Source organism: Puma concolor, chromosome D4, assembly GCF_028749965.1.
Source record: "Puma concolor isolate L17-30 chromosome D4, mPumCon1.1.hap2, whole genome shotgun sequence".
NCBI lineage: Eukaryota > Metazoa > Chordata > Mammalia > Carnivora > Felidae > Puma > Puma concolor.
In genome coordinates, this window is record NC_141679.1 from 45,657,872 (window position 1) to 45,684,155 (window position 26,284).

Below are 26,284 nucleotides of genomic sequence, written 5' to 3' on the forward strand. Positions count from 1 at the left end.
TCTCCCACTAAGCAAATCATACAGGAGGGCTTTTCTTTTCTAGCGTACTGCACCCTGTCTCTTTAAATTCCAGGCCTGCCCCATTTCCCACGCATTCAATGAAAGCAACACGTTTGCTGGCCTCTAGCCCACAATGTCAAGTAGTTTTCTTGCTATTGAATTTCAAGATTATTCTTTTGGATCATTTGCCCTTTAGTTTTAAGCACGCCAAAGCAAAAATAATGTCTTTCTACAATAACATAAAGAAAACTCTGAGGCCTTTACAAGTCTACAAGTAGAGAACACCTTGTCCTTCAGTTCCCCTTTCACTGCAAAATATGCTCCAAATAAGGGCCATTTATACGTTATCTTGTTCTACCATAGCTTTGTCTGTACTATAATAAAATTCTAGGAGTATATTTAATTTGGTACCAAATTTGGAATTTCTAACAAGTTGCAATATTCAAAACCAAGGCTTCATACTGCTCAAACGCGCCAGTCTTTAGCGTGGTCCCTTGAGTATTTAGCGAGACTAGATTTTAAAACAAATACGTGATTTTCTATACTTGCAAATTAACTTAATAATAAAAATAGAAACAAATACTGTGAGTTGTAATCATGGTGCCAAAGAGTAGATTTTCCTCATCTTCATACATTTCCTAATCCTGAAGAAAAGAATCCAGACTATTAGGAATCCCATTTAGAGCTCTCTCCAAAGGAACAGAAATAGTTAAATAAAAATTTATCAGCAGAACTGAATTAAGCCCATGAAAAACGTTACTCCAATGCTAGCAAATGGAACTTAACGTGGCAATTTTATTCCAGCAGCTAGTAAAGAAATGCTCTGATCACAAATGTCAAGTCTTGTGTTTTACATCGAAGGTGGAGTTAATCTGTCATTTATGAATTTTATAAAAGCATCTAATACCAAAGGGAAAACAGACTTATTTTTATTTGACATGTAGTCCTGCTATGCATTTGAGCATAGCACTTTCAATCGCTATTTTTTTTAATGTTAAAAATGTAAACATGTTTTCCACAGACCATGATATCATGGACTGAATCAGATAAAATTTTGGATTGTAAAGAGACCTTTAAGACTACTAGAATTAACTCTTGTCATTTGGCAGAAATCATTTCTTTTAGTTGTGTTTAAGGAATGTTCATATTAATCTATCTGTCGTGTATTCAAAACAGGAAATTACATTTTAATTTTCATTTTGTAAAACTTCTGGTTATTTTTGTAGTTTATGCGTGAAACACAATTAAAACAGTCTTCATACTAAAATATTGTCTGTGTTTATGCACTTTTGCATCAATTCAAAAATGCATCAATTTCCCTGCCCCAAACATTTGTTTTGCCTTTGTTTTGGTAGTCGTTTGGGTACTTTTTATTTCTCCCAATTCAACGTAAGTTTAACTTCCAAACTATATACAAAGACACAAACTGGAAATGGGTCTGTATTTCCAATTATAGGTCCTATTTATCTCTAACACTATTACCATACATCTAAACATGATGAGAGTCCTTTTGTTTGCTGTCCGTTATTAAAGTCAGATTGAGGCCCTGGAAAATGTCCTAATACTACACATCAAGATAAATGTATTAGTTAACAAAGTTATACTTATCAAAACTCCACAGGGAAAAAAAAAATCAAAACTTTTCAAAACATTCCTTAGTACTCCAAAAATGTATACTCTACTGAAATATTAAGCATGGTTGCCTTTCTGTTACAAAGAATATCTTATACGAATCATGTACTTATAAATGAGGTTAATCTGATTAATTTTACAAACTTCAACAGAGCAACACTGTTGAGAAAGGCACGAGTATTATTTACACGTTTCTCTTTAAAGCTTACAATCAACTTATGAAACATTTGTGCATATATTATAGAGCTATTAAAGGAAAACACTCAAAATGACAAGGTGACTAAAATTTCAAATAACAAAACATGAAAATGTCCCTTGGGAAAGACATTTTTATGTTCTCAATGAGATTACTTTTAAAAAAAACAAAACTAAAAAGCTTATTGTAAACATGTCCATATGTACACTTAAATATCTAGTTTTATATTCACATAATATGTATCATTCAAGAAAGCTTGAAAAATCCAACAAATTTCACAAGAATTTCCTGAGAGCTCCTTTCTATTTGCTAGATGGGGTGCTGAATCTTTGAATAAAGCCAATTTGACATTTTTTTTTTAATTTCCCGATACCCCATCTCCCAGAGATAACTTCTATGAACATTTTGCTATAGCATTTTCTCCCCTTCATTTCATTCACGTACTTTTATCTCTCACACAATTCTCAAAATGTGAGTAATGAATAATTCTGGCCATTCTGATATAAAGAAAATGGACTGAATCAAATACTAAAATCAATGAAAATACCCCACCCCACCCCCAAAAAAGAGTCTCTACAGAAAGACACTATGTCAAGTAGCACTAACTCCCAGCTGAATAGACTTTACAACATAATTCTCATTTATTTGCTGCTCTCTTTAAACCGTCTGCATTTGTGTATTTTTTTATATTTGTATAATTAAATCCTTGGCTCTAGCATCATTCAACAATTCCTTTTAACAAGCTGGAATAAATAGAAATTTCTTTCCTTTTTTTTTTTTTCCTTAAAAGTTAAGCAGCAAGTTACAAGGAAAGAGTGGAAGGGTAATTGCTTTTCAAGACAACTTCAATTAAGCATCTGAATTATTAAACACAAAACCCTGAAGGTATGGTGAGTGATCAAATATTTGATATACCGTACTTTCTCTTTTAACCTATTTACATGATAACATAAGTCCAAGTCCCCAATTATTCTGTTGACAACAGAAACACAGGTACTTATCTGAAACATAATGCTTCAGGAAAACAAATTGACAAAATTTCAAGCTCTGGCCTACATTATAGGGAAGAAAAAAAATAATCGGCCAACTTTCATGGAAAACCCAATGGCCTTCCTACCTGATCAAGAGCCATTATTTGCGGAAGAAGTTTCCAATAAACATAGGGTGTCTTGAGTTCTTGAATGTTCCAACCTACAAGCAGTGTTGATGGCTGGTATAAATGGCACCAATAGTACCAGAACGTAACTTTTCATAATGAAAACGTAATCACCTATTTGGCGAATTATCCAATTACCCTACTTCCCTGTTATTGCAGGCAAGTCTTATACCCACTGCACTGCTCACTCACCATTAAAAAAGGTAAAATTCCAATATAGTCAAGTTCATGTCAACATTTTCTTTTTTCAAAAAAAAAAAAAATCATTCTCCAAACTACCACATTTATGAAAAGAAATTTAATACATCAGAACATACCTATTGTCTAGCATGATAGCCAATACACTGGTGATATCTCATAAATGGCACTTATTTTGTTAAGAAAACACTAGATCCATGATATGCTCCTAGCTTATCCTTTAAAACAAAACAAAACAAGACAAAAAACTAAGGAAAAATAATATTTCAGAGCTAGAAGAGCCCACAGAGCTTATTCAATCCAAACACATCCCTTCTAGGGTCCAGGCCAGAGCCTTCCCTGCTGCATTGCTAAATACCGCTCTACAAGTTACTGGAATACATTTGACTCCTATTTTTAAAGCTAAAAGGCTAGTTGTATTTCATGGATTAAGTAGTAAAAACAGTGATAGACCTGGCCAAGTCTCTCAAATTTGTGTCTAGCTTTTTAAAAAGCATCCAAAGTCGGTGGAAAAAAAAAAAAAAAAAAGAATAAGGGAGAAAAGACAGGAAAGGAGAAAAATTCATTTTTGCCTAGAACATAGGCTAAAGCTCCTTCTAGAAAATGTGATTCTAAGCTAACACAATGTTTCCTGCTAAATTCAAGTGGTGGCTCTGTTTACACAAAGTCAATTATTAGAGGTACAGAAGAAACGAGTTTCAGAACACTGAGTAATAATTTACCACTTAGGGGAGTGGAAGTTAAAGTCAGGATTCTAAAACTCCGACTTGCAAATCTACATTGTTGTCAAAAACTTCCAATGTCTAGACTGCATTGATCAAAGCTATGAGTACTACCCACAGAGAGAATATAGGTCTCATCTCATCTGATGTGTAACTAATGCAACATAGGAGGAACAATAGATACATATCCAAGGAGAGGCCAGTGGGGACTGACTGAGGACATAACACATGCTTCTGCTCAGTGTTCATATGATGAGAAAGTAACTTCCTACTGCTCGTTACTATTTCTGGGCATAGGTACAAAGTCATACAACAAGCATCTCTGATAAGAAAATCTGGAGCTATGTCAACATTTTGAATAATCCATCCCACCAAGAGCAACCAAATCCCAACAGCCTAAACTATTTGTCACTGAGTCACCACACAACAGTTGCTTATAATACAGGAACAGGGAAAGAAATCAAACAAAGGAAAAATTTTTGCCTAATAGAAGAGTATTTCTTCAATGCAAAGAAACCTTTCAGTTCTCAGCACCTCATAATAATGAAGTATTTGGGGTAAAAGGTATGGATAATAGGAGTCCAAATGAACCTTGTTTTTAAACATCCAAAATATTCTAAGTGTTTATCAAAATAAATAGGTACCTAGAATAATCTGATACTAATCTCCCCCAATACTACCCTCGGAGGGAAAAGGAAGAAGTAGGGCATAAAACCTATCTGCAAAGATTACAGGCATTATGCAGACTGAATTTATATCTAGATACATTAAGAGGCAAGTAACTCTCCCTACTCTGTAGGTTACTGCTCTTACTAATATTTTAGGAAATTGTTAATGTGTATTTTGCTTTTTAAAATCAATACATACACACAGCATTTGGCCTGGTATTGATGGGAAAATAAGTAACTAATGATTTCTGCTGGAAAGAAACAAAGCAAAAAAATCTGCTTTTGGCAAAATTAAATATTTTAAAATTTATTTGGCTCAGAAAATATCAATCTTCTAACATGGGTAATAACTCTAATTAAATTCAACTGACCATCTTTATAATCACTTAGGAACATGATTTTAAATAAACAGGCCTCAGAATGAGTTCAAGATAAGCCATCATTTTCTTTAAAAAAAAATGATGATGCACTGATTTTATCCAAAAAGTTAACTGTTAACTACTACATACCAACTAAATCACACCCAAATACTAGCCTTATCTTTTTAGAAATTCAATGATAATAGCCTCCTTCAAACCTTAATCACTGCAAACTTATCACACTTAAGTTAAAAGGACTACATCATACAACAGTATTTCTTAAAACAATGTTCTGGATCCTTCATGGCATTGCAATCCTACCATGGCAGGGAGGTGGGGGGCTGGGGAGGCGGCAGATTATCAGGAGATACCTACCATTCGGTAACAATTTTTCCTAATGATTTAATCTCAAAGGGAAATCTTAAATTAATCCACAAAATAAATGTGATTTTACCTTAAAGAAGCTATAGAACTTTTCCCTTTTAAACAGCATCTACCAAGGTTACCACCACTTAATTAAATCCTAGGTCATGTCTGCAAAAGTAATTATTGCTGAACATTTGTCTGCGAATATAAGTGAATAATTATTCACCATTTTAAAAGTAAACGTTTACCACATTTATTACTAGCTATCTTTACACCAGCACATTTGTGACTTGTTGTATCTACATGCAAGATCACTTCACATTTCTAGGCTTCTGGTTAAAAGTAAAACAAGAAGATAAACAAAGATGAAGAATCTCAAGGGTCCTTTCCAGCTCCAGAAGACAGAAGCATATCGAAGGCAGGGACCCCCTTTTTCTCTTACGTCTCCCCCAATCCTTTCCCTGTGTCCTGCACGTATGAAGTCTGCCGGTTAAGCACATTACCATGCCCACAAATTATATTCTTAAACAAAACCCCAAAACCACACAGGAAAACAAAACAAAATAGATCAATTTGACAAAATTAAAAACTTGTGTATGACAAAGAGATACCACACATCAGACTACAAGAAAAAGAAACGAAAATGGGACAAGATATTTTCAACGCAAACAACAAAGGACTAACATCCTACAGATAAGAAAAAGACAAAAGATCCCAATAGTTTCTTTTTTAAAAAAGACAAAGGATGTTTTTAAAAGTCAATAAAGAGGAAATCCTAATGGTCAATAAACATATAGAAAATGTTCAACTCCATTAGAAATCAGAGAGATGCAAATGAAAACAAAAGATACCATATTTCAACTAAATATAAAAATAAGAGATCTGAAAATAATCAATGTTGGCAAAGCTGTAGAGAAAACAGTACTCCGCCCCTGACAGAGTATAAACTGTCACGACTACTTTGTAGAGCAATCTGACAACATCTAATACAAATGAAAACACACGCACACCTCAAATTCTAGGCCTATATTCAAAACCTTGTTCATTTGTAAAAGGTAACACATTCAAAGATGTTCACTGCACAGAACAGAAAGTGACCTCTATATTCCTTAACAGGGGACCAGAAAAGTAAGCATACAACCTATTCCTGCCATAAAATACTAAACAGAAGTACCTAAAGGTAATGAATTTGCTCTCTACACATGAAATGTAGTAAGGTTCAAAAATGTCGAGAGGGGAAAATGGCAAGACACAAAATTATTCACTCATGAAAATGTTCTGGAATTTAATAGTGGCCACTGTTGCACAACCTTGTGAATATACCAAAAGCCACTGGATTTTATACTTTCAAAGGGTAAATTTTATGGTATACAAATTATATGTCAATTTAAAAAAATGATTCACCCGCTATGATACTTTTGGTGGAGATTTTTAAAACACAATGTACTATTACCTGCATCAATATAAATGTGCAAATGTGCATCAATAGAATGGAAGGCTAAAAAGTTAGAAAAAAAGGATTCAGAAGCACTTAAAAACTTTTGCTGCATCTATAATACCTAATTCTCTAAAATCAAAACAAAGAATCAAATAGGATAAAATGTAAACATTTATTTATTCTTGGTAGTGGGGATTTGAATGTTTGTTATATCATTCTTTCCTTTGTATTTTCTTGTACTTTTTCTTTTTTTTTGAGAAATACAAAAAGGGCACAAAAGAGGCATACCATAAGTGACCAATAGTAAATATATACACACAGAGAGCTATGTAGCATTGCTAACCAAATAAATGCAAATAAAAGTAAAGTATTGCTTCATCCACAAACTGGCAAAGATTAAAAAACAAAACTTAATTCCCAGTACTGGTAACCATGTGGGGAAAGGAGAAGTCTCCCAACCCCTGGGGAAGGATAAATTGGTACAATCATTTTGGAAGGAAGTTTGGTAATGCACAACAAAATTTAAAATCTATGTACCTTTAAATCAATCAATCAATCAATCAATCAATCAAAATCCTGTGTACCTTGTCTCAACTATCTCCCTTCTGGAAATCTAACACCAAGAAACGATAGGCAAAACTATAAAAATGAGTATGTCAAAGGTGTTCAGCATAGCATTATTCATAACAAATTAACACTAAGAACAATGTCCACATAAAGTTATGACAAATGTGTATTCAATGTAATACCATAAAATTCAGCTTTAAAAAGATGGTATTTCACCATATACCATGAGGGTAGGAATGTTCATTTGTGCTGTATCCCCAGCTCCTAGAAGTGATCTAGCCATATAGGAGCTCCAAAAAAACACCTGTTGAGTGAATTAATGTTAATTTATGGTTAATATTTATATGTGTGTATGTATATATATGAAGATATTTACTAAAATATTAATTATGGCTGTCTGTAAAGAATTCTCAGTGACTTTTTAATGTATCTATGGTTTGATTTTTCTATAATGAACACATATCTATAAATTTTAAAAATAACAGCATTTTCAACTGCATGTAAAAAAATACATGGGTTCTTCATAAAAGCTGTACAGTACGATGGTGCAATGTAATTTCTCATCTTCTACATTATCTGTAAGTTTAAAAAAAAAATGTATGAATTATCTGTAGTATCAATGGACTCTTTTCAGACAAATTATATTCTCAAATATGAATATAGCCCTATAAACAAGAATAAAGAGAACCACAAAATATAAGAGAATCAAAGATTAAAGCGTTAAAATCTATGTTATGAGGAAGAGGATGAACTAAAAACACTGGCCACACACACAAAACAAAATGTTTTGAAAGAATATTAACTTGTATTACTGAGACAAAAGAATTTCTCTTTCTACATGGTAGCTTCTTATTTGAGGAGTAAAACCTAAAATCAAGGAAAGTATAAAAGCCAAGGGAAAACAATTATAGAATTTTCTATTATCTCCATCAGGACAGTGTGAAACATTATGTTTCAGAGATCAAAATTTAATAAAGATTAAAGTCTGAAGTTCAGTAATACACAGAATCCTTAACTAAGTCATTGGTGCAACTGTGTATAGCTCCTCCCCTCCCAAGTATCTAAGCTTTCCAAGTTCTCTTTTGAGGACTTAAGTCACCGAGAGATTTAAAAAAAAGAAAAAGAAGAAGAAGTTCCACGTCTCAGAACTGTAAAAGCTGTGTTAAGTAGTAGGAATCATCTGTAATAGATGACCAGAAAAAGAACGAAAGGGCTAAGGTTGGCCCAGGGAAGACCACTGGAAGGAAACTTCAAAGAACCAAGAGCAAAGAACAAGGAATCTTTAAAGTAAAATTATGAGACTGACTGTTACCCCTGCCCTGTCCTACCTCACAGAGACAGTCCTACAGGAGGTCACCTAAAATAAGAGATACAAAAGCTTCTGCGTTATACAAATAATATGCCATAAACTAGACAGTGATATTAACTATAAAATGCATCCCCTGAAAGCCAAGTTTGGATTCTCCTTTTCTGAAAAAAATCGCTGGATAATTGCTACAATGGAACGTAACCATGCCAGTACTTTGGAAGACTGATCTTTCTTCCTTCCATTAAATGTTTTTATTAGCAACATCAACTGTGGCTTTAAAACATCAGCTTCCACACATTAATGGGGCAGCTCATCTGTGCCAGGTTCTACGTTGAATATCTGACACCAGCGGTTCTCTGAGTGTATTCTGGGGACCCCAGGATCCCCGAAACCTCTTCCAGGGATTGGCTATTCTCACCACAACTCTAAGACATTTTTGCCTCTTTCCGCCATGCTCTCACGAGTGTGCTTCAGTCTTCCAGGGGCTCCATGAAGTGTGAGAACACAACAGACTGAATGCAGAGACACACAAGCTGAGCCAGTTATTTCACAACAGTGAAAAGATTTGTACACACAGAAAGTAGAAGAATGCCACACTTCTCACTCCCATTTTTGGAAAATACTCATTTTCATTAAAATGCTATTTATATGCTGACGTATAATGGGTTGATTACTGTTATCTTTCAACAAATTAATAAATAACTTTTTAAATGTCTCAGGTTTGATTTCTAATGGAGTAAATATTAATGGACACAAGTCCATGGAAAAAGCTCTCTGGAATCAATTTTGAAGAGTCTGAAGAGGTCCGAAGACCAATAAACTGGAAAACAGCTGATTCATATTTACTCCTCAATTTAGGAGGTAATGGTCCTCTTCTTCCATCGTTCCAGGAACACAAATGAGAACACAAGTGAGAAAACACACACAGAAATGACTTGCTCAAGAGCACACAAGAGGGCTCTAAAGCCAGCATTCGAATACAAGGCTGTAATTCCTAACCCAAACTCCTCACCACGGAGCAGCAATATCTACCCAAGATAGTTCTACACTGGGTCTTTACTCTTTGTCTTTTAGTCTTAAAAAGTAATGAGTGCTCACTGGAATGTTTTAAATATATGGAATTAACTTTTCAAAAAAAAAAAATCAAATGCTACAAAAACAACCTCCCATCCCTGCCAACACCGTAAGAGCTGGGTTCCCACTCATCCAAAATTTATTTATACACATACACACATACCCTTTTTAGTTCTATAAGCATATTTTTTAAATGGGATCACACTGATCTAGCAACTTGACTTATTTCACTTAATATCTCTTGAAGATCTTCCTGCATCTACAAACATATTTACCCCTTTTGATAATCCCCATCATTTAAGTGAACCCAGCTGGGGTCCCCTAATTGGCTTGCTTCCCAATTTCTGCTGTTTAAAAAGTCACAAGAAATACACTGTATCTTTGTGCAGTTGCAAAGCTGTATCTGTTGGAAAATCCCTGGAAGTAAAATTGCTGGGTCAAAGGGTATAAACATCTAAAACCTTAATAGATGTTGCCAAATGCCCTCCAAAATGTCCGTGCCCAATTTATATTCCCACTAACAGCATAGGAGATTGCCTCCAATAATTCAGCTTTTAAGTGCCTTGGAAAATTATGCTGTATGTTGCTTCAAAATGCCAAGTAGTAGAACTGTTCTCACCAGTCATCTTAATTCCATACAGAACTCTACCCAAATCTTCTAACACTCACTGAATATATCAGTATAGTCATCCATCTGTTTTTTTTTTTTTTTTTTTTTTTTCTGAAACCTTTGAAATACCTAAGAAGAGGAAACACACCAGGTGCACGCAATATCTTCAGCTAGTTCGGCCTCAAATTTTAGGTACCCTGATAAAAAGTTATCCAAATTATTTCAGAAGACTGTTTAACACAAATCAGAACTACACAGTAATGCTGGGCTCAAACATTTAAATCAAAGTTGTAAGTGGGGATTTATTATGCTTTATCTGCCCACTCAAAGGACTAGGGCTACAAATAAAAAGCCATCAAACCATACCAGTGGCCAAATTAGCTTACATAAAATAATAAGCAACAGATTTCATATCATAAATGTCAATGGAACAGACTGCAATAGTAAGGATGGCTGTAATTGGAAAGAAAGTTCACTCAAATTCCCATCATATTGAAAATGAAAACATTAATATTTTAAATGAAATGTTTTGAATGTGACTATTCATTTCAGTCATATCAGACTATTACAAATCTTTGGTACTAATAAATAAGATATAGTCTTTTTTTTTTTTTTTTACAAGTGGATAGTTTTAAAATGCATTAGACTCTGACCTGCCTATTCTGTAACAGCTAATGGATATTCCAGGCTTCACCATTTCATCAAAATCTCTCTTCTAGGACTCAGTGCTAGTAATTTTAAATTGCAAGTCTCCAACCCATCTTTGGGACAGAGTAAATCCACATGAATTCAAGTACAATTAGCTCAATTCTGAAACGGTACATGTAATTCTCATCAGGCAACAAGTTGAAATACTCTAATTTCTTTCTCTACAAGTTCTCATACTATTACTGTGGAATAAAGGAAATCAACCTGAAAATCAATTTGCTTTTCCAAACCAAAGATTTACCAAACTAAGGACTCATCCATCTTCGTGGCTGAGCAGTTCATCCTCAGTGCTAAGGTCCACTTCCGTTGATCAACTAATGTATATACTGAAAGTGATTTACCTTGCCATTATTAATAGCCATTTACAGTTTGGAGTATGTGCATTTCTTTTGAATACCTTGCAACTCAGATTTTTCACAAAGCCATTTTTGCAGTGTCTTCCATTTCCAATTTCTCACTTACAGATCTATAAGACAGCAAATACAGCACCTTAAAAGGTACAGGAGTAGACTTAGCCATGTCTGGCATTCTTGTTCTGTATTTATTTATTCTTATCATTTTGAAAGGCGTTATAAGCCAAAAAATAAGTCCCAGGATCAAGTGGTATGTTTGGTGTTACTTGAATTTACAACTAAGTATTCCCAATGAACAGAGAAACCTTCTCTTGCAATCTGAATCATGTGTAATTACAGTATGACAAGGTCTCTCCTGGGCTATGTAAGCTGGCATTTTTCCCAGGACTTGTCACATCATGGGAAGCACACATACAAATAAAAATCCAAAAATAAACATTTTAAAACAATGGCTTATAGACCACATAAAGAAACTCCGCAGTTGAAAATAAAAACCGAAGAGCCCAACCGGCAAGCAGGCATCTCTCGCTAGAGACGTCTGAGACATCAGTGTTAGCAAGCGGCTTACCACGCCTAGCAACAACTCCCAGGTGTGGGCTGTGCAGGGCCAGCACCCTCATGCTCCCCAGGCTGGACCGAAAATCATTCAGGATGGGAAATAAAGGGGAGCATCCCCACTCACACACTGAAGCAGGGAAACAGTGGTGAAATACGGGGAGGTTGGTCATCTTTAATTTCATAATGCCAATTTGTTGATTGCCAAGGAGCCTAAACAAAGTTATCTTAAGAGCTACATCTTCTGCCAACTGACGTAGTTTCCCTAATATACTAAACACTGCTTTTTTGGTTAAATGTATTCCCTCTCAAAGTGTGTGGCAGCCAAGGAGTCCTAATGGTGGCTACCAGGGATCTTAGAAGGTGGTTTCTTTTGTTTCAACTCCTCTGCAGTGGCTCTATACATACATGGAAAAGGGAGAGCGAGATTCCAAGAAGCATCACACCCAACCTCAAACAGTGACAGAAACTTGACGACGCTCATCCTAATTACAGTGTTGAGGAAATATGAAGGAAAATTATCTCTGGCTGTATTTTGATCAAACATGCTAACAAAATCTAAATGTTATTTCCTCTAGGCCATGCATAGTCTTACCCTTCTATTAGAAGCTGGATTCATTTGTTAACCATCAGCAAAGCCCAACAAATTCGACTGCTCAAGTTTTCAGGAGGAGCTATATAACAAACCACTAAAGGCAAAACATACAGTCCTACAACCCATTGCATGAGCTCTGGAAACAAAAAATAAGCATCAACACAAACCTCTGCCACCTCGGAGGCACACAGCATTGCTCCTTTCTTTATTCAGCTCCTCAATATTCAATAATTTCCAGGAGCTCTAAGCAGAATGGATTTATTATGATGTTACTCTAAGAAACTGCAGGAGTTCTAGATGCCAATAAAGATTACGGATCAAATGGAAGATAACTACTAACCATTGTGTCGAGTTAGATAAATAAACCTGCTCACAAACAAAGCACCTTATTGTATTTGTACTGTTACCTCCACTAATCCAACTAAAACAACCAGACAGTAGCTTTCCGGAGGCTGAAGGGAATAGACATGAGGATTTCTCAAACCCTCTTTAAATTTTCTTTCAAAATAACACTCCAGTGTTTTGTTTTTTTCTTTTTTCAAAACTGTCCTGCCCTGTATGGAAAGTGTTTGGGACCCGAGAGGCTGGGCAGGATATGCAAACTAGAGACCAAGGCTAAAAACCAAGGTGGGGAAGAAGTGAGGAAGAAGGCAGGACAAACATCGTTCCTCTGAAACTTAGCTTCGACCTTTGCAGGGACCCTCCTCCCCGCAGATCACATCGGGCAGAGACTTCGGCACGCTGCTCAAAAATCCAATGAGCAGTCAAGTGCCACTGGGGGCTAGGGACGAGTAAGCCCCCCGCCCCTCCGCCGACTAAACATTAAAATGCTGACGGTGCGAGGCGGGGGGGTGATTAACCCACGAAAGGAAAAATCAGTGACAACGGGCACCTCCCGCCTAATTCACAGAGAGGAAGGCAGAGGAGACCCTGAGGAGAGGCGACTTCCCAAAACGGAACAATAACTACATCCCACGCATTCCCTGCTAATAACACAGGTAAATTTCAATTTCTCTAGGAAAAAAAAGGCGCAAGCTGTTCCCTCCAGCCCCACCCCCCGACGCCTCCAAACCCAACAACTAATTGCACCTTCCCACAGAACCCGCGGCTAACCCCAGAGGACCGGTGAGGGCTGGCTTGGGATGAATAAACACTCGACACCTGACGGTCCTTTCTCTGCGGTGACTTTCCCGAAGCCGAAGTGGCGCGCGCGCGGGCGAGAGCCCGGACCTGGCCAGCGCGGCGCCGCGCACCCAGGTCCCGAGGCGACGCCGGCGAGCGCGACGCTGGGGGGGCGGGGGGCGGGGAGAGGGGCAGGGGGGACCGCCCGGGCCAAGCGATTGTTTCCTCCGCGAGCAAAGACATTTTTTGATCAAGCTCCTTTTGTATTCGAGCCCTACCTCTTTTTGGCCTAGGAAAGCTTTCGTGCAAGTGGAAGACGACTTTCTCCACAAAGTGCTGTATGTTACTGTGCTCCGGGCCGCGCACGAACACCATCCAGTCGTGGGTGAAGCCCTCCACGGTGGGTTTTTTCCTCACCTGGGCGCGGTGCCCCAGCTCCAGCTTCACCTGCACGGCACACTGCGGGCAGGGGGAGGAGAGACAGCCGTGAACAACAGGAAGGCGACCGTTCGACACTGAACATTGCGCCTGACATTTTTTTTCCTCCTTCTTGAAACGCACATAAAAGGAAACGGCGGTGCCCTCTGCATCCACGTTTCACGCGCGTGGGCGCGCACACTCCACACCCCCAGATACACCCCACCCGGCCCGCCCGGCGCCCAGCATCCACGCCGACAGGGATTGTAACGGAATGTTACCCCCAATCGGGAAGGGGGTCCGGGGGTCGGGGGGAAGAGGGAGAGCTCACTCAAGCCACTACGAGCACGACAACAAATGCATCGGAAACAAATTAGAAGACAATTAGGAGGCGATGCCGGGGCGGTTTCCCAGCGTGGGAAGGGAGGTAGCCGGGACCCCGAGGGGGGGTTCTGGCGAGCCCCCTCCCTGAAAGTGCCGCGGCGACAGGCACACGCCGAGGAAGTCTTTGTGTACGTGTGTGTGTGCGTGCGTGTGGAGCGCTGTGCCAGGCGGAATGGAAACTACAGGCAGCCTCTGCTGATGGGCACAAACTCCCGTGCTCTTAGCACTGGGTTCGTGCACAACAAAAATGAGACGTCGTCACACACACACACGCCCGCAGGAAAACACGCCGAGGCATCCATAACTTAAGGCACCCCGCACCCCCCAGCGAAAAGCCCCACGCGATCGGCGAGGCCAGCCTAACAGAGCCCCCGCAACACACTTCCAAGAGCCAAAGTGGCCCCAAAGTAGCTCCCACCTCCCCCAAAAAATAAAATTCGGAAAGGCAGGGAGGCGGGCGGACAGCCGCCGAGGCTCGACTGCTCACAGCCCGGCGCGGGGGCAAAGTTGCGTGCGGCCCCGCCGCTGTCAGCCCGCACACTCCGGCTCACACACGCGCGCCGCGGAGAACGCACCATCGTAGCGGCCGCCGAGGCTGCTCGCCGCGTCCCCGGACTGTGCCCGCGGCTCCCGGCGGCGGCGGCGGCTGAAATATGGCTGAGTTATTATTCGCCTCCTTCCACCGTGTGAGTGTGTGTGTGAGTGCGCGCGTGTGAGCGAGAGTGCGCTTCTTGCGATTGCAAAGAGAGGCGAGGAGAGAGGGAGGCGCGGGGGGGGGGGTGGAGGGGCGAGTGTGTTAGTGTGTGTGTGTGTGTGTGTGTGTGTGTGTGCGCGCCGGGGGGGGGGGGGGGGGGCGGGGTGAAGGGAGGGAGGGGAGCGGAGGCTGAGGGAGAGGCGGCAGCTCCCTGCAAGCCGTACCAACCTTTCTCTAATTGGAACCGCGGAGCGCTGGCGCTGTCTGGGCTGCGGCGGCGGCGGCGGCGCAGGGCGAGGGAGGAAAGGCGGGGAAGGGGGGGGGGGGGTCTTTTATTATTTTTTTTTGCATGTACTTACCGAGCTAGCCATGCCTGGGGGCCCGGAGGTTTGCTGGGGTGTTGTGTGGTACCCCCCTCCCCCGCCCCCCTCAGCTGTAATTCATGAAGAGGCTGCTATGAATGAGAGCGCGCCCAGGAGCGGAGGGTAGATGGCGGACATTCTCTGCCTTTTTCCCCCCGCGTTCGCTTGCTCGCTCGCTCGCTTATTAAACTCAGCCCCAAAAGCAAAAGCAGCAGCAGCAGCAGCAGCAGCTCCAGGGCCAGAGGATGAGATTCCGGAGCATGCGCCGTGGCGCCTTACACCGGGGCTCCGAGCCTTACGGGGCGGAGGGAGGGCGCGAGGGCGGGGCGGAGCGCGCGGGGAGGCCGAGCGAGCAAACCAGGGGGAGCTCGAAAGAGCCAATCACCGGCCACCTCCCGAAACCCGGCGGCCCGCACCGCCACACTGGAACGCCCGGCTTAAAGTAACAGGTTCCTACCGGAGGGGGGGCGGGGGGGGTGGAGCAAAGGACGGGGAGGGGGCGCTAGAGTGGGGAGAGCGGCCAGCTGGGGAGCCATCCCAGCCCTGTGTAAACTCCTCCCGCCCTACAATAAAAAACGGATTAAAACTGCTGGAATGTAGCCACTGCCTAGAGCCCCCAGCAGCCGGAGAAGGGGTGTGTTAAATCAAGTCTTCGGCGTTAGCACGCTCGGGGGAGGGAGGGGGCTTTCTTTTACTTTCCACCCCGTCTTTTTGTGGTTTTGTGCTGGGAAGTCAAGAACTCACGCCCAAACAAATTTATTTAAGGAAAGAGCGAGAGAAGTGCCACTCTGCAAACAAACATCAAAAAGCAGTCGCTGAGACTGTTAAAACCGGCAACAATCCCCTGGCCCCCTTCCCCATCCACACTCACAGGCACCCGTCCACCACTCCCACTCCCCGCCCTTCTGCCACCGCCACCGAAAATTCAAAAATGAAATGAACAAAAATGCTATCTCCTTCCAAGGGAACTCCTCCCGCTTTGGTAATCCCCGGCTGGGAGGCATCGCGCAGCGGTGCCCAGGTGAAGGTAAAACACCTGGGAGTACCGGCTGCAGACCCTCAGGAACCAGGCTTGGAGTTGTTTTCTTCGGGAGGTTTCCCCTCCGGACAGCCTGGTGGGTGGCATCAGAACGCGGAGGATTGTCCTCTGAGGACACGCGGGGCAACTGGGAGTCTTAAAATAGCAGATAAAGTTAATACTGGCTGTAATGTGCATAAATTGGATTATAATCTTTAGGCGTATTGGTGACAGCCAGCGTAATCCAACTCTGGGTATTAATCCGGTTAGGCTCCCGGGTGACAACCAGTCGCAAGAGTGTTCCCAGAGTCGCCCTCCTGCAGACGTTCCCACTCGGGATGGATTGGGTCTCAGTGGCTGGGGATACAGCAGCGCAGCCACGCGTGGGGCGGGGGGAGGAGGACTGACTAGCTTCCTTTAGCAATGCGGACGACCTTCACTAAGGAAACGGATAAGATCTAGAAGATCGACTTGAAAGTGAAAGATGGGTGTAACTCAGGTTCGTTGAAAAAAAATCCTTGCATCTTCCTAGCCCTCATTCCTTTCTCGCCGTCTTTGTCTTCTTTCTTTCCCCAAGTTCCCTGGTCTCCCGATTTCTTTCTGATTCTTTCTTTTCCCTTCGCCCTGCCTTCCCTCTTTATGTGCCTCTTTTTCGTCCTTCTCCCTCAACTTTCTGGCTTTTTTCTTCTTTTCTTTCTTTAAACCACGAAAGCAAGTTGTCTCAGCTCTTGGAATAAAGAGAGCGGGAGCGGAATAGGGAAGGAGGTTACCTGGGGCATCTGGAGCCGTGGTGGGTAGCTTTCAGTTCTCCCACCTTCTGACAGGAAGAGAACCCGAATCAGACCCGAGCACTTCAGGCCAACTTTAATTTTCAATCCAACCTTCCAACTCCAGTGGGTTGAACTACTAAAACTGATGCTCTGACCTCTCCCCAGTTACAACCCAGGAAACTTTGGTTTGAGGGCCCCAATTCCTACCACCCTTCTTTTGGATTTAGGATAGAGTGGAGAGAACGATTGACCGAGGGGAGAAACATTTTGATCCAAATCCAAGGGTTTAGATTTCTCAACTGACCCACAGGTACATAGATGCCTATCATCTTGTATGCGTGTATGTGTAGATGTGTGTGTATCAGGACTAAGTTTACATAGACAGGGACAAGCTGTGTGTTAGGATCTAGGTGAAGGGAGGACCTACTTGCTATGCATGATTAAATTTTTGATGAAATAATTAAATTACAGAGAAGTCCTTCAGAATTATCAGGTTGGGAACTGATGTTTATCTGGATGTGCATTAGTCAAAAGCCATTTCCTGTAAGGCAGCAACCATTGGGCAGTGAGTGTAGCTCAACACACAGGTGAAAAACAACACTCTAGTTGTAAGTTGGAGTTGGCCTTGGAGCTTGGCTAATTTCTTCCAGTGCCAGCGGACTTTCTTGTGATTCTCTCTGTAACTTGTCTTTGCGCTGAGGGGCTGATATCTCTTTCTTGAACTATGTGTTCATTGAATTAATATTATTCCAGGAGTCACCAATAAGCCATAGAGTCAAAGAGGGTCTTTTCCCATTACCCCTCCTATCCCAAAGACTGCTTTAAACACCGAATGTAGGGATAAATTTCATTCTCTAGACACTGAAAATATAGATTTGGTCAGTAGATGGCGCATGGAGCCCTTCCACCAACGTCCTTACGTGACCTCTTTACAACAAAAAGACCAGGAGGAGAAAAAGAAAGAAAACACAATCCTGAATACTCTAGATTCAACTTTTGGGCAAAGGAATTTATGCCAGTCTTTCAATGTATTGTGTATAACCTGTTCTAACAAGCTGGCTATCAATTAAAATCAGTCAAAACAGGAATAACATCAGATTAATTTTTGTCTAGCATATCTGGAGATCTTTGCACTTCACATGGGTACAAATGTGAGAAGTCTTTTGAATACTTGACAATGCGATTATAGAAAATATTTTGCAAGTAAGTTTTCAGACAGAAATCTTTAGTACTAAATATTCCTCCCCTCCCCCCCCAAATTTGTTTTCATGGAAATGCTTAGGGATAAAGCCACCTATTTATGCAAAAAGCAACTATCTTACCAAAATTCATACTGTAATATATAGCATAACACGAAACTCTGTGGGGTTAGTTTTGAGGAGCAGAAAAGAAAAGCAATTGACACTGTCATTTCAAATATGCTTGAGGGGCACCTGGGTAGCTCAGTCACGTGAGTTTCAGACTCTTGATTTCGGCTCAGGTCATGATCTTACCAGGGGTGGGATCCAGCCCCCAGTGGGGCTCTGTGTTGACAGCATGGAGCCTGCTTGGGATTCTCTCTTTCCCCTCTTTCTCTCTGCCCCTCCCCTGCTCAGACTCTGAGCGCTCTCCCTCTTTCTCTCAAAATAAATAAATGTTCCGAGAAAATGCTTGATGAAGAATAAAAAAGGACAGTGTCTGGGATAGATTTTAATTCCTGGTCACAACCACCACCCTCACCGTAACTCTTGGACCATCATTTGGGCTCCAGCACTTTATTTACAATAGCTTTGTTTAGTGTGGAGGTTGAGGCCAGTTTGGATGTTTCTGGCACAATATAAAGAGGTCCTTTAAAAATGTTTTTTGTTAATGTTTATTTATTTTTGAGAGACCGAGAGAGAGAGAGAGAGTTGAGAGGGTGAGGGGCAGAGAGAGAGGGAGACACAGAATCTGAAGCAGGCTCCAGACTTTGAGCTGTCAGCACAGAGCCCGACAGGGGGGCTCGAACTCACGCATGAACCACCGGATCATGACCTGAGCCGAAGTCAGACGCTTAACCGACAGCCACCCAGGCACCCCCACGAGGTCCTTTAGAGTAATTAGAGTGTTAAGGAGCAGTTGTTGCTTCTTAATAGGATTTTATCTGTTTATTTGTGATAATTATTTACTCGTAAGCTCAAATAATCAAATCAATAAAAAGTAACTATTGCTCATCCTTTGCTGTACAGATCTGGGGGCAAAGGGAAGAAGACGCATCGGCGGGAAAATAGATAAATGGGACACACACTAACGAGATATCTGATAAATATTAGACTCAGAATAATGAAGGATTTTTTTTTTTTTGTAATAGTGCACTTTTTTCTGTGTACTCTGTGTGTTCACTCGCCAAAACCATATTTTGCTCATTTCATGTGCCAGGCACAGAGTTAGGCTGTAAAAATGTAAGAAAGACAGGCTTCCTGTTGTAACTGAGTTTATAACCCAGGGGAGAAGTGTCACCAAAACCTTTTTTTTTTTTTTTTAATTTCTTAGTACCTAAATCTGGGATAGAGCTATGTGTCACACATAAGCAAGCCACATACAACTTTGACACGAACATCCGAAGGGCAAGAAAAATAGTAGCACAAGATTAGAAGCCAGGAGTCATTGCCCTCAATTCCACCGGTTAATACTTAAGTAAGGCGGGAGAGGCGGTGATATCTTTTTGCAACAGCAGCCAAGTCCTAATTTCCTTTTCCTTGATCTGAAGTGTTTTCTATGTGCACCTTATTGTGGCTCTTTTAAGACAAGATTCACAATGAAAAAAAGCTTACTAAGCCTTTTCAAGATCATGAGCATATTTTCTCAGCTGAGACAGTATCCCTGTATCTTATGGAAATTTTTGGTTCAAAATGTTACATTTTTAACATTATATTTAATTCATGATTCTAGGACAGTGTATTGGGAACCCCAGAATAGTACGAACCATTACTGCTTTGAAAAAACAATTGCTTTGATATCCGTTTAAGCACCTAGTCTAGGACTATTTCTAGTGATAAGAAATACACAAAGCTTTTTTAACACCCAGAGCCTCTTCATGTGTAAATTATTCCCTGAGAGTAATTTAAGCAATGCACTTATACATTCAGAAGACAAGAGTGCCTCCACAGTAATAATTTATTAATTTAGTAGGCTGTATTCGTAATTCAAAAAATAGCACCTCAAGGCCTGAAAATTAATCAAGGATGTTATGTAAGACCAACAATATGAAACAAGATAAATATTGAAGGTCAGTTGATATAGTGTGATTGAAAACGTCTTCCTAATATATACAAGAACCCCAGTGGAATATTTATAGGTAAAATACATGTTAAATTGAAAGTACTTTCTGTAAAACAATCTAAAAAGTCGATTATTTTGGTATATCTTTATGTATCCCTGGCATCTCTCAAAGGCTACTGCTTAACTCCCTAACTCTTCTCACATAATGATTTGACCTTCTTGATTTTCAGTGGAAAGTCTGTTTTCATATATGATTTCACTTCTCCCATTCACGTATTATGAATGGAGAGTTAAAATAATCACTTTGTCCTAAAACCATAAACTATACTTTGTCTTAGTCAATAAAAAGGAAAAATAACATATGAGGTTTATGAACTGACAGGCCAAACTTCAATTAAAACTGCAAAAGAAACTTAGGAAGAAGAAATTATTCCCTTCCGTGTATTAAATGGTCTGACAGTGGTTTCAAAATAGTACTAAGCCTCTAAGAAGTGAGTGATTTACCACCTTCTGGTAGGATCAAGTATCCCAGTTGGGTTAAACTATTTACAGTCAGCTCTGAATAATCCATGATTATATTATCCACTTTGTAGCTAATCTATAATGACACAATTTATATGTAGGGGTTTTTTATGTTAATTTATGTTAGAGTCAGTTTTTTTTTAACTGTACAAAATGCACGTAACTGTATCTAATTGCCAGTTTCCATTCATAGCTTTTTCTCGCAGGGAAGCAGATATACTAGTCCATCCAACCTCTTTTAGACCCACTTTCTCGCTGTTATTAAACAATTTGTCATCCCAGGAGTAGAATGCTTTACAAAAAAAAAAAAAAACAACGAACTATTGATCTAGGAAGGAATACAAATTGATAGGAAAGAAGGAATATTCATTTTTTTAAAAAAGAATATTCATTTACCCGTGTGCTGAATCAAAAGAACTCCTAGAGGCTATTGTTAATTATAGTTCTATTATGTATTCTCTATGAAATCAGATAAGGAAAAGTTAGTAAAATATTGTCTTCTCAAATGTAGTGGTAGCAATGTAGGGAAAACTTCAAGTTGTAGTAGGGAATTAAAAATCACTTATGGGGGCACCTAGGTGGCTCAGTAGGTTGAGCATCCAACTCTTGATTTTGGCTCAAGTCATGATCCCAGGGTAGTGGGAGCCAGCCCCGCGTTGGGCTCTGTGCTGAGCATGAAGCCTGCTTAAGATTCTCTCTCTCCCTCTGTCCCTCTCCCCAGCTGTAAATAAATAAATAAATAAATAAATAAACAAACAAACAAAGATTTTTTAAAAAATAAAAGGGGCCCCTGGGTAGCTCAGTCTGTTAAGTGTCTGATTTCGGCTCAGGTTATGGTCTTGCAGTTTGTGGGACCAAGCTCCACACTGGGCTCTGTGCTGATGGCGTAGAGCCTGCTTGGGACTCTCTCTGTCCCTTTCCCTCTGTCCCGCCCCCACTCGTGCTAGCTCTCTCTCAAAATACATAAACATTTAAAAAATAACAACACATAATAAATACAAATAAATTTTAAAAATCACTTAAGAGTAGCAAATGAAATTTACCTATTTCTATACAATTAGAACTTCAATATATATTATTTCAGTCTTTTGCCTTATGTTTCATGACTTTGACATTTTGACTTTATCATTAATTCAATGCATTCTATTAACTTCTTTTGGCTATCCACTGAAGGTCAGCCACTATGCTTGGTCCTTTGAAATCAGGATACAGATAGGGATGCCTCTAACGCTGTCATTTATGTCAAGGCACTTCATTATTGCCTTAGAGTTAATAAGTTGTTACAACAAATAAAGATGTTATTAAACATACAACAATAAACTCTTGTTATTTATTTGTATCTCTGTTTAAGAAAAAAGAAAGATTTAAAAGGAAAAAGATTTAATCCTAACATTGGCAGTAATTCTTACTTTAAAAACATGACTGAAATTATTTATTAAGGTCACAAACAAGTACTAAAAGTACTTCCAAATCAAAATTTCATTTTCAAGGGCTCCGAATGGTCTCAAAAAGAATCTGTGAGTTCACAAAGATACTTAAAAAACAAGGAGCTGGTAAAAACAAAAGGTTCTGTGTACAGAAAAATACTAGCTAGTTAATATATATAAAGGGAATGTTAGAATTAGAAAAATAAGTATCCTTTTGTAGACACCAAGGCTGGAATAGATTTAGTCAAGGCTTATCAACATATGCTGAAAGTTTGAAGTGAAAATTTTTGGAAAATACATTATTCGCAATGATACAATGCCTCATTGTATTATTCCACAGATTGCATATTAATTACAAAGGGAGACAAGGATCTTCACAATGAAGAAATCTGGTAGACACCTTTTAACCAAGTGGCCAAACGTAACATCGCCAATAATAGGAAGAGCTGACATCATGTGCCTGTTGATGTGATATGATAAAATGCATCTAATATCTAACATCACAGATACATATATTTTTAAGATTTTATTTTTAAGTAATCTCTGCACCCAACATGGGGCTCAAATTCATGACCGCAAGATCGAGAATCTCATGTTCCTCCAAATGAGTCAGCCAGGAACCCCTCACGGATGTGTTATTTCTGCCAAAAGTGTTTGAATCTGTGAGGAAGAAATCAGACACATCAAGATCGTGCAGGACATTTTACAAGATAACTGGCCTGGCTTCTTGTTTGTTTGTTTTTAAGTGATCTCCACACCCAATGTGGGGCTTGAACTCAGGACCCCAAGATCAAGAGTTTTGTGTTCTACGGGCTGAGCCAACCAGGTGCCCCAAATAATTCATGCATTAATTTACATGAGCTTACAGATTTTTTTTTTTTTTTAAGTAAGCTTTAGGGGCTTGAACGTGGGGCTTGAACTCTTGACCCTCGGATCAAGAGTCACATGCTCTACTGGGTCAGGCAAGCACCCCACCCCATTAGCCTGGATTCTTGAAAAAGTCAATATCCTGAGAGATCCCTCACCACCACTAAATGTAAGAAAACATAAAGACAACTAAAAAGAGGCGCCTGGGTGCCTCAGTCAGTTAAGTGTGGGCCTCTTTGTTTTGGCTCAGGTCAAGATCTCATGGTTCCTGAGAAGAGTCCCCCATCGGGCCCCTCCCTGTTGGCGAATTCTTTCTCTCCCTCTCTCTCTCTGCCCCTCCCTCCTTCCTTCTCTCTCTCTCTCTCCCTCAAAAATAAATAAATATTTTAAAAAATACATAAAGACAACTAGAGAATATGCCAACTAAATACAATGCTTAATAGTTAACTGGATCCTATTTTTAAATAATCTCTGCACTCAACATGGGACCCATACTTACAACCGTGAGATCAAGAGTTGTGTGTTCTACCGACTGAGCCAGCCAGGCGCCCCTGAATTCTAGATCCAAAAATAAATATAAATAAAAAACAGGCTAAGGAAATTTCTGCAACAACCGGGGAAATATGAATATGTACTGTATAATGCTGGTACTATAGGATCAAAGGTAAATTCAGTGGATATGCTAATGAATTGAGGTGATCATTGTACTGCCTTTTCTGTAGGTTTTTTTTCTTTTTTTAATATGAATTTTAGGGGAAAAATGATCTTCAAGATTCAGAACTAATTTCTGAAGTCATAGTTCATACGTTTCTTCACAAGTATTTTTTTTTTTTTTTGGTCTCCAGAAAAGAAAAAACGCTTACCAAGGATAAAAGTAAGGAAAAGGGGAAGAGATGTTATAATCTAAAGGATTTTATTTGAAAGGAAAGATAGAAGATTAGATTCTTTGGCCACTTGACACTTTATGTTTTTTCCTTTCTACTCACCACTATATTTGCTTCGGAATTATAATAGCTTGATGGCTTTTGGTTGACTGACATGTTTGAGGTCAGCCTCTTTGGTGACCTCAGCTTTCCACAGGCAATGAAGGACTCCAAAAGGGAGCAAGACACAGGACATGGGTTTGGCATGCTCTGCTGAATTAGTGACAATATTTTCATGTGAATGTTCTTTCAAGAGTAGATGCTGTGTGTGAAAGGTTTCCCTCATGAGATTACAGCAATTTAAAGGTCATTCAATTCTACAGACCGCTTAATTGTGCCCCATTAAGCATTTCTCAAAAAGAAGTGTGTGTGTGTGTGTGTGTGCGCGCGCACGTGCGCGCGCGCGCGTGTATGTGTGTGTGTGTGTGTGTGTGTTTTACTAGCATTCACGGACCGCCAATATCAGCATTGTCTAACTTAGAAAGATTTTTTTTTCATGGCTTTTATCACTGACCCTGTGTATAATGCACTGACTTTCCTTTTTTATTGCTCAAGGGCAGCTGGTTGAGTAGCCTTGGCTCATTTAGGAACCCTCTAATGCTTTTGTTCTCAGTTAATATTTTTTTAAAAGGTCACCTACATCTGACACCTGTCAGGTTAGCGCTTCTCAGAATCAGGAATAGGACCTTTTCCTGATCAAGTACAGCCAATGCAAAACCTAAAGGCTGGCCAGCAGTTTTGAATAATGGATTAACAGATTGTTCTTCAGGTTCTCATTTTAGGGCCAGAATCTTTATGGGGATTTTTTTTTCTTTTTTGCCTACGTGTACCAGAGAGAGGAATGTGTAAGAGCAGACAAAATAGGAACAAGGGAGAGGGCTCTGTGTTTCCTTTCCAAACTTGAAAGAGAATAGCACAAAGGCACCTCTCCTTCCTTAAAACAGTGGTCAGGGATAGAGAAGGTCAATGAGTAAAATCAGTGGGGAAAAAAAAATCAGACCTGAATAAAGAACAAATAAAATAAATTCAAACCACGGTAAAGACAAAAATATCTAAACTAGAGCACAAAAGGAAATGTATGGAAATTATGAATGTAACATTTATACTGTGGAAAAATTCTTTTGCTGAAAAGGCAAAGCTTGGGGTGCCTCGGTGGCTCAGTTAGCTATGAGTCCAACTCTTGATTCCACTCGGGTCATGATCCCACGGTTCACGGGATTGAGCCCTTCCTCCGGCTCTGATCTGAAAGCATGGAGCCTATTTGGGACTCTCTCTCTCTCTCTGTCTCTCTCTCCCTCTCCCTCTACCCCTCCCCCCCACTTGCAATCACTTCTTCTCGCTCTCTTTCTCTTTCAAAATAATAAATAAATAACAGTTAGGGGTGTCTGGGTGGCTCAGTCAGTTAAGCGTCCAACTTCGGCTCAGGTCATGATCTCTCAGTTTGTGAGTTTGAGCCCCATGTCCAGCTCTGTGCAAATAGCTCAGAGCCTGGAGCCTGCTTTGGATTCTGTGTCTCCCTCTCTCTGTCCCTCCTCTGCTCATGCTCTGTCTCCCCTGTCTCTCAAAAATAAATAATGTTAAAACAACAACAACAACAACAACATTAAAATAAGATAAACATTTTTTTAGAAGGCTAAGCTTTTACAGGCAGGTTTTGATATTTATTCACTAACTCCAGTGTGATAGCTATAATTGTATATAACACAGTCCACGTAGTTTCTTAAATCTTTTTTTTTTTAAGTTTATTTATTTATTCTGAGGAGAGAGAGAGAGAGTGCGTGCATGTACTCAAGAATGAGCTGGGGAGGGGCAGAGAGAGAGGGAGGGAGAGAGAGAATCCCAAGCAGGATCCTCGCTGTTGGTACAGCGTCTGTCTGGGGGCTGGAACCCACAAACCATGAGATCATGACCTGAGCTGAGATCAAGAGCCAGACGCTTAACCAATTGAGCCACCCAGGTGCCCCTGTCCATGTACTTTCTTAATTAAGGAGTTGTTACAAAGTAGTTGTTACCCAAACTGTGGTTACCCTAT

At 40.2% G+C, this 26,284-nt stretch overlaps 1 protein-coding gene across 2 annotated transcripts in view; it reads right to left on the reverse strand.

Moving 5' to 3' along the window:
• The window catches only part of MLLT3 (MLLT3 super elongation complex subunit), a 288,616-nt gene extending 272,863 nt beyond the window's left edge, over window positions 1–15,753 (reverse strand). Inside the window, exons 1-2 of one of the 2 annotated variants that reach the window (XM_086685391.1) lie at window positions 15,483–15,753; window positions 13,907–14,087 (exon numbers count right to left, since the gene is read on the reverse strand). In XM_086685391.1, coding sequence (XP_086541517.1) covers window positions 13,907–14,087; window positions 15,483–15,494 — 193 coding nt within the window. In that variant the 5' untranslated portion in view covers window positions 15,495–15,753. Of the gene's footprint in view, window positions 1–13,906; window positions 14,088–15,004; window positions 15,181–15,482 lie in introns of those variants that run through there. The other variant, XM_086685392.1, reaches the window with a different exon arrangement.
• Window positions 15,754–26,284: the final 10,531 nt, after the last annotated feature.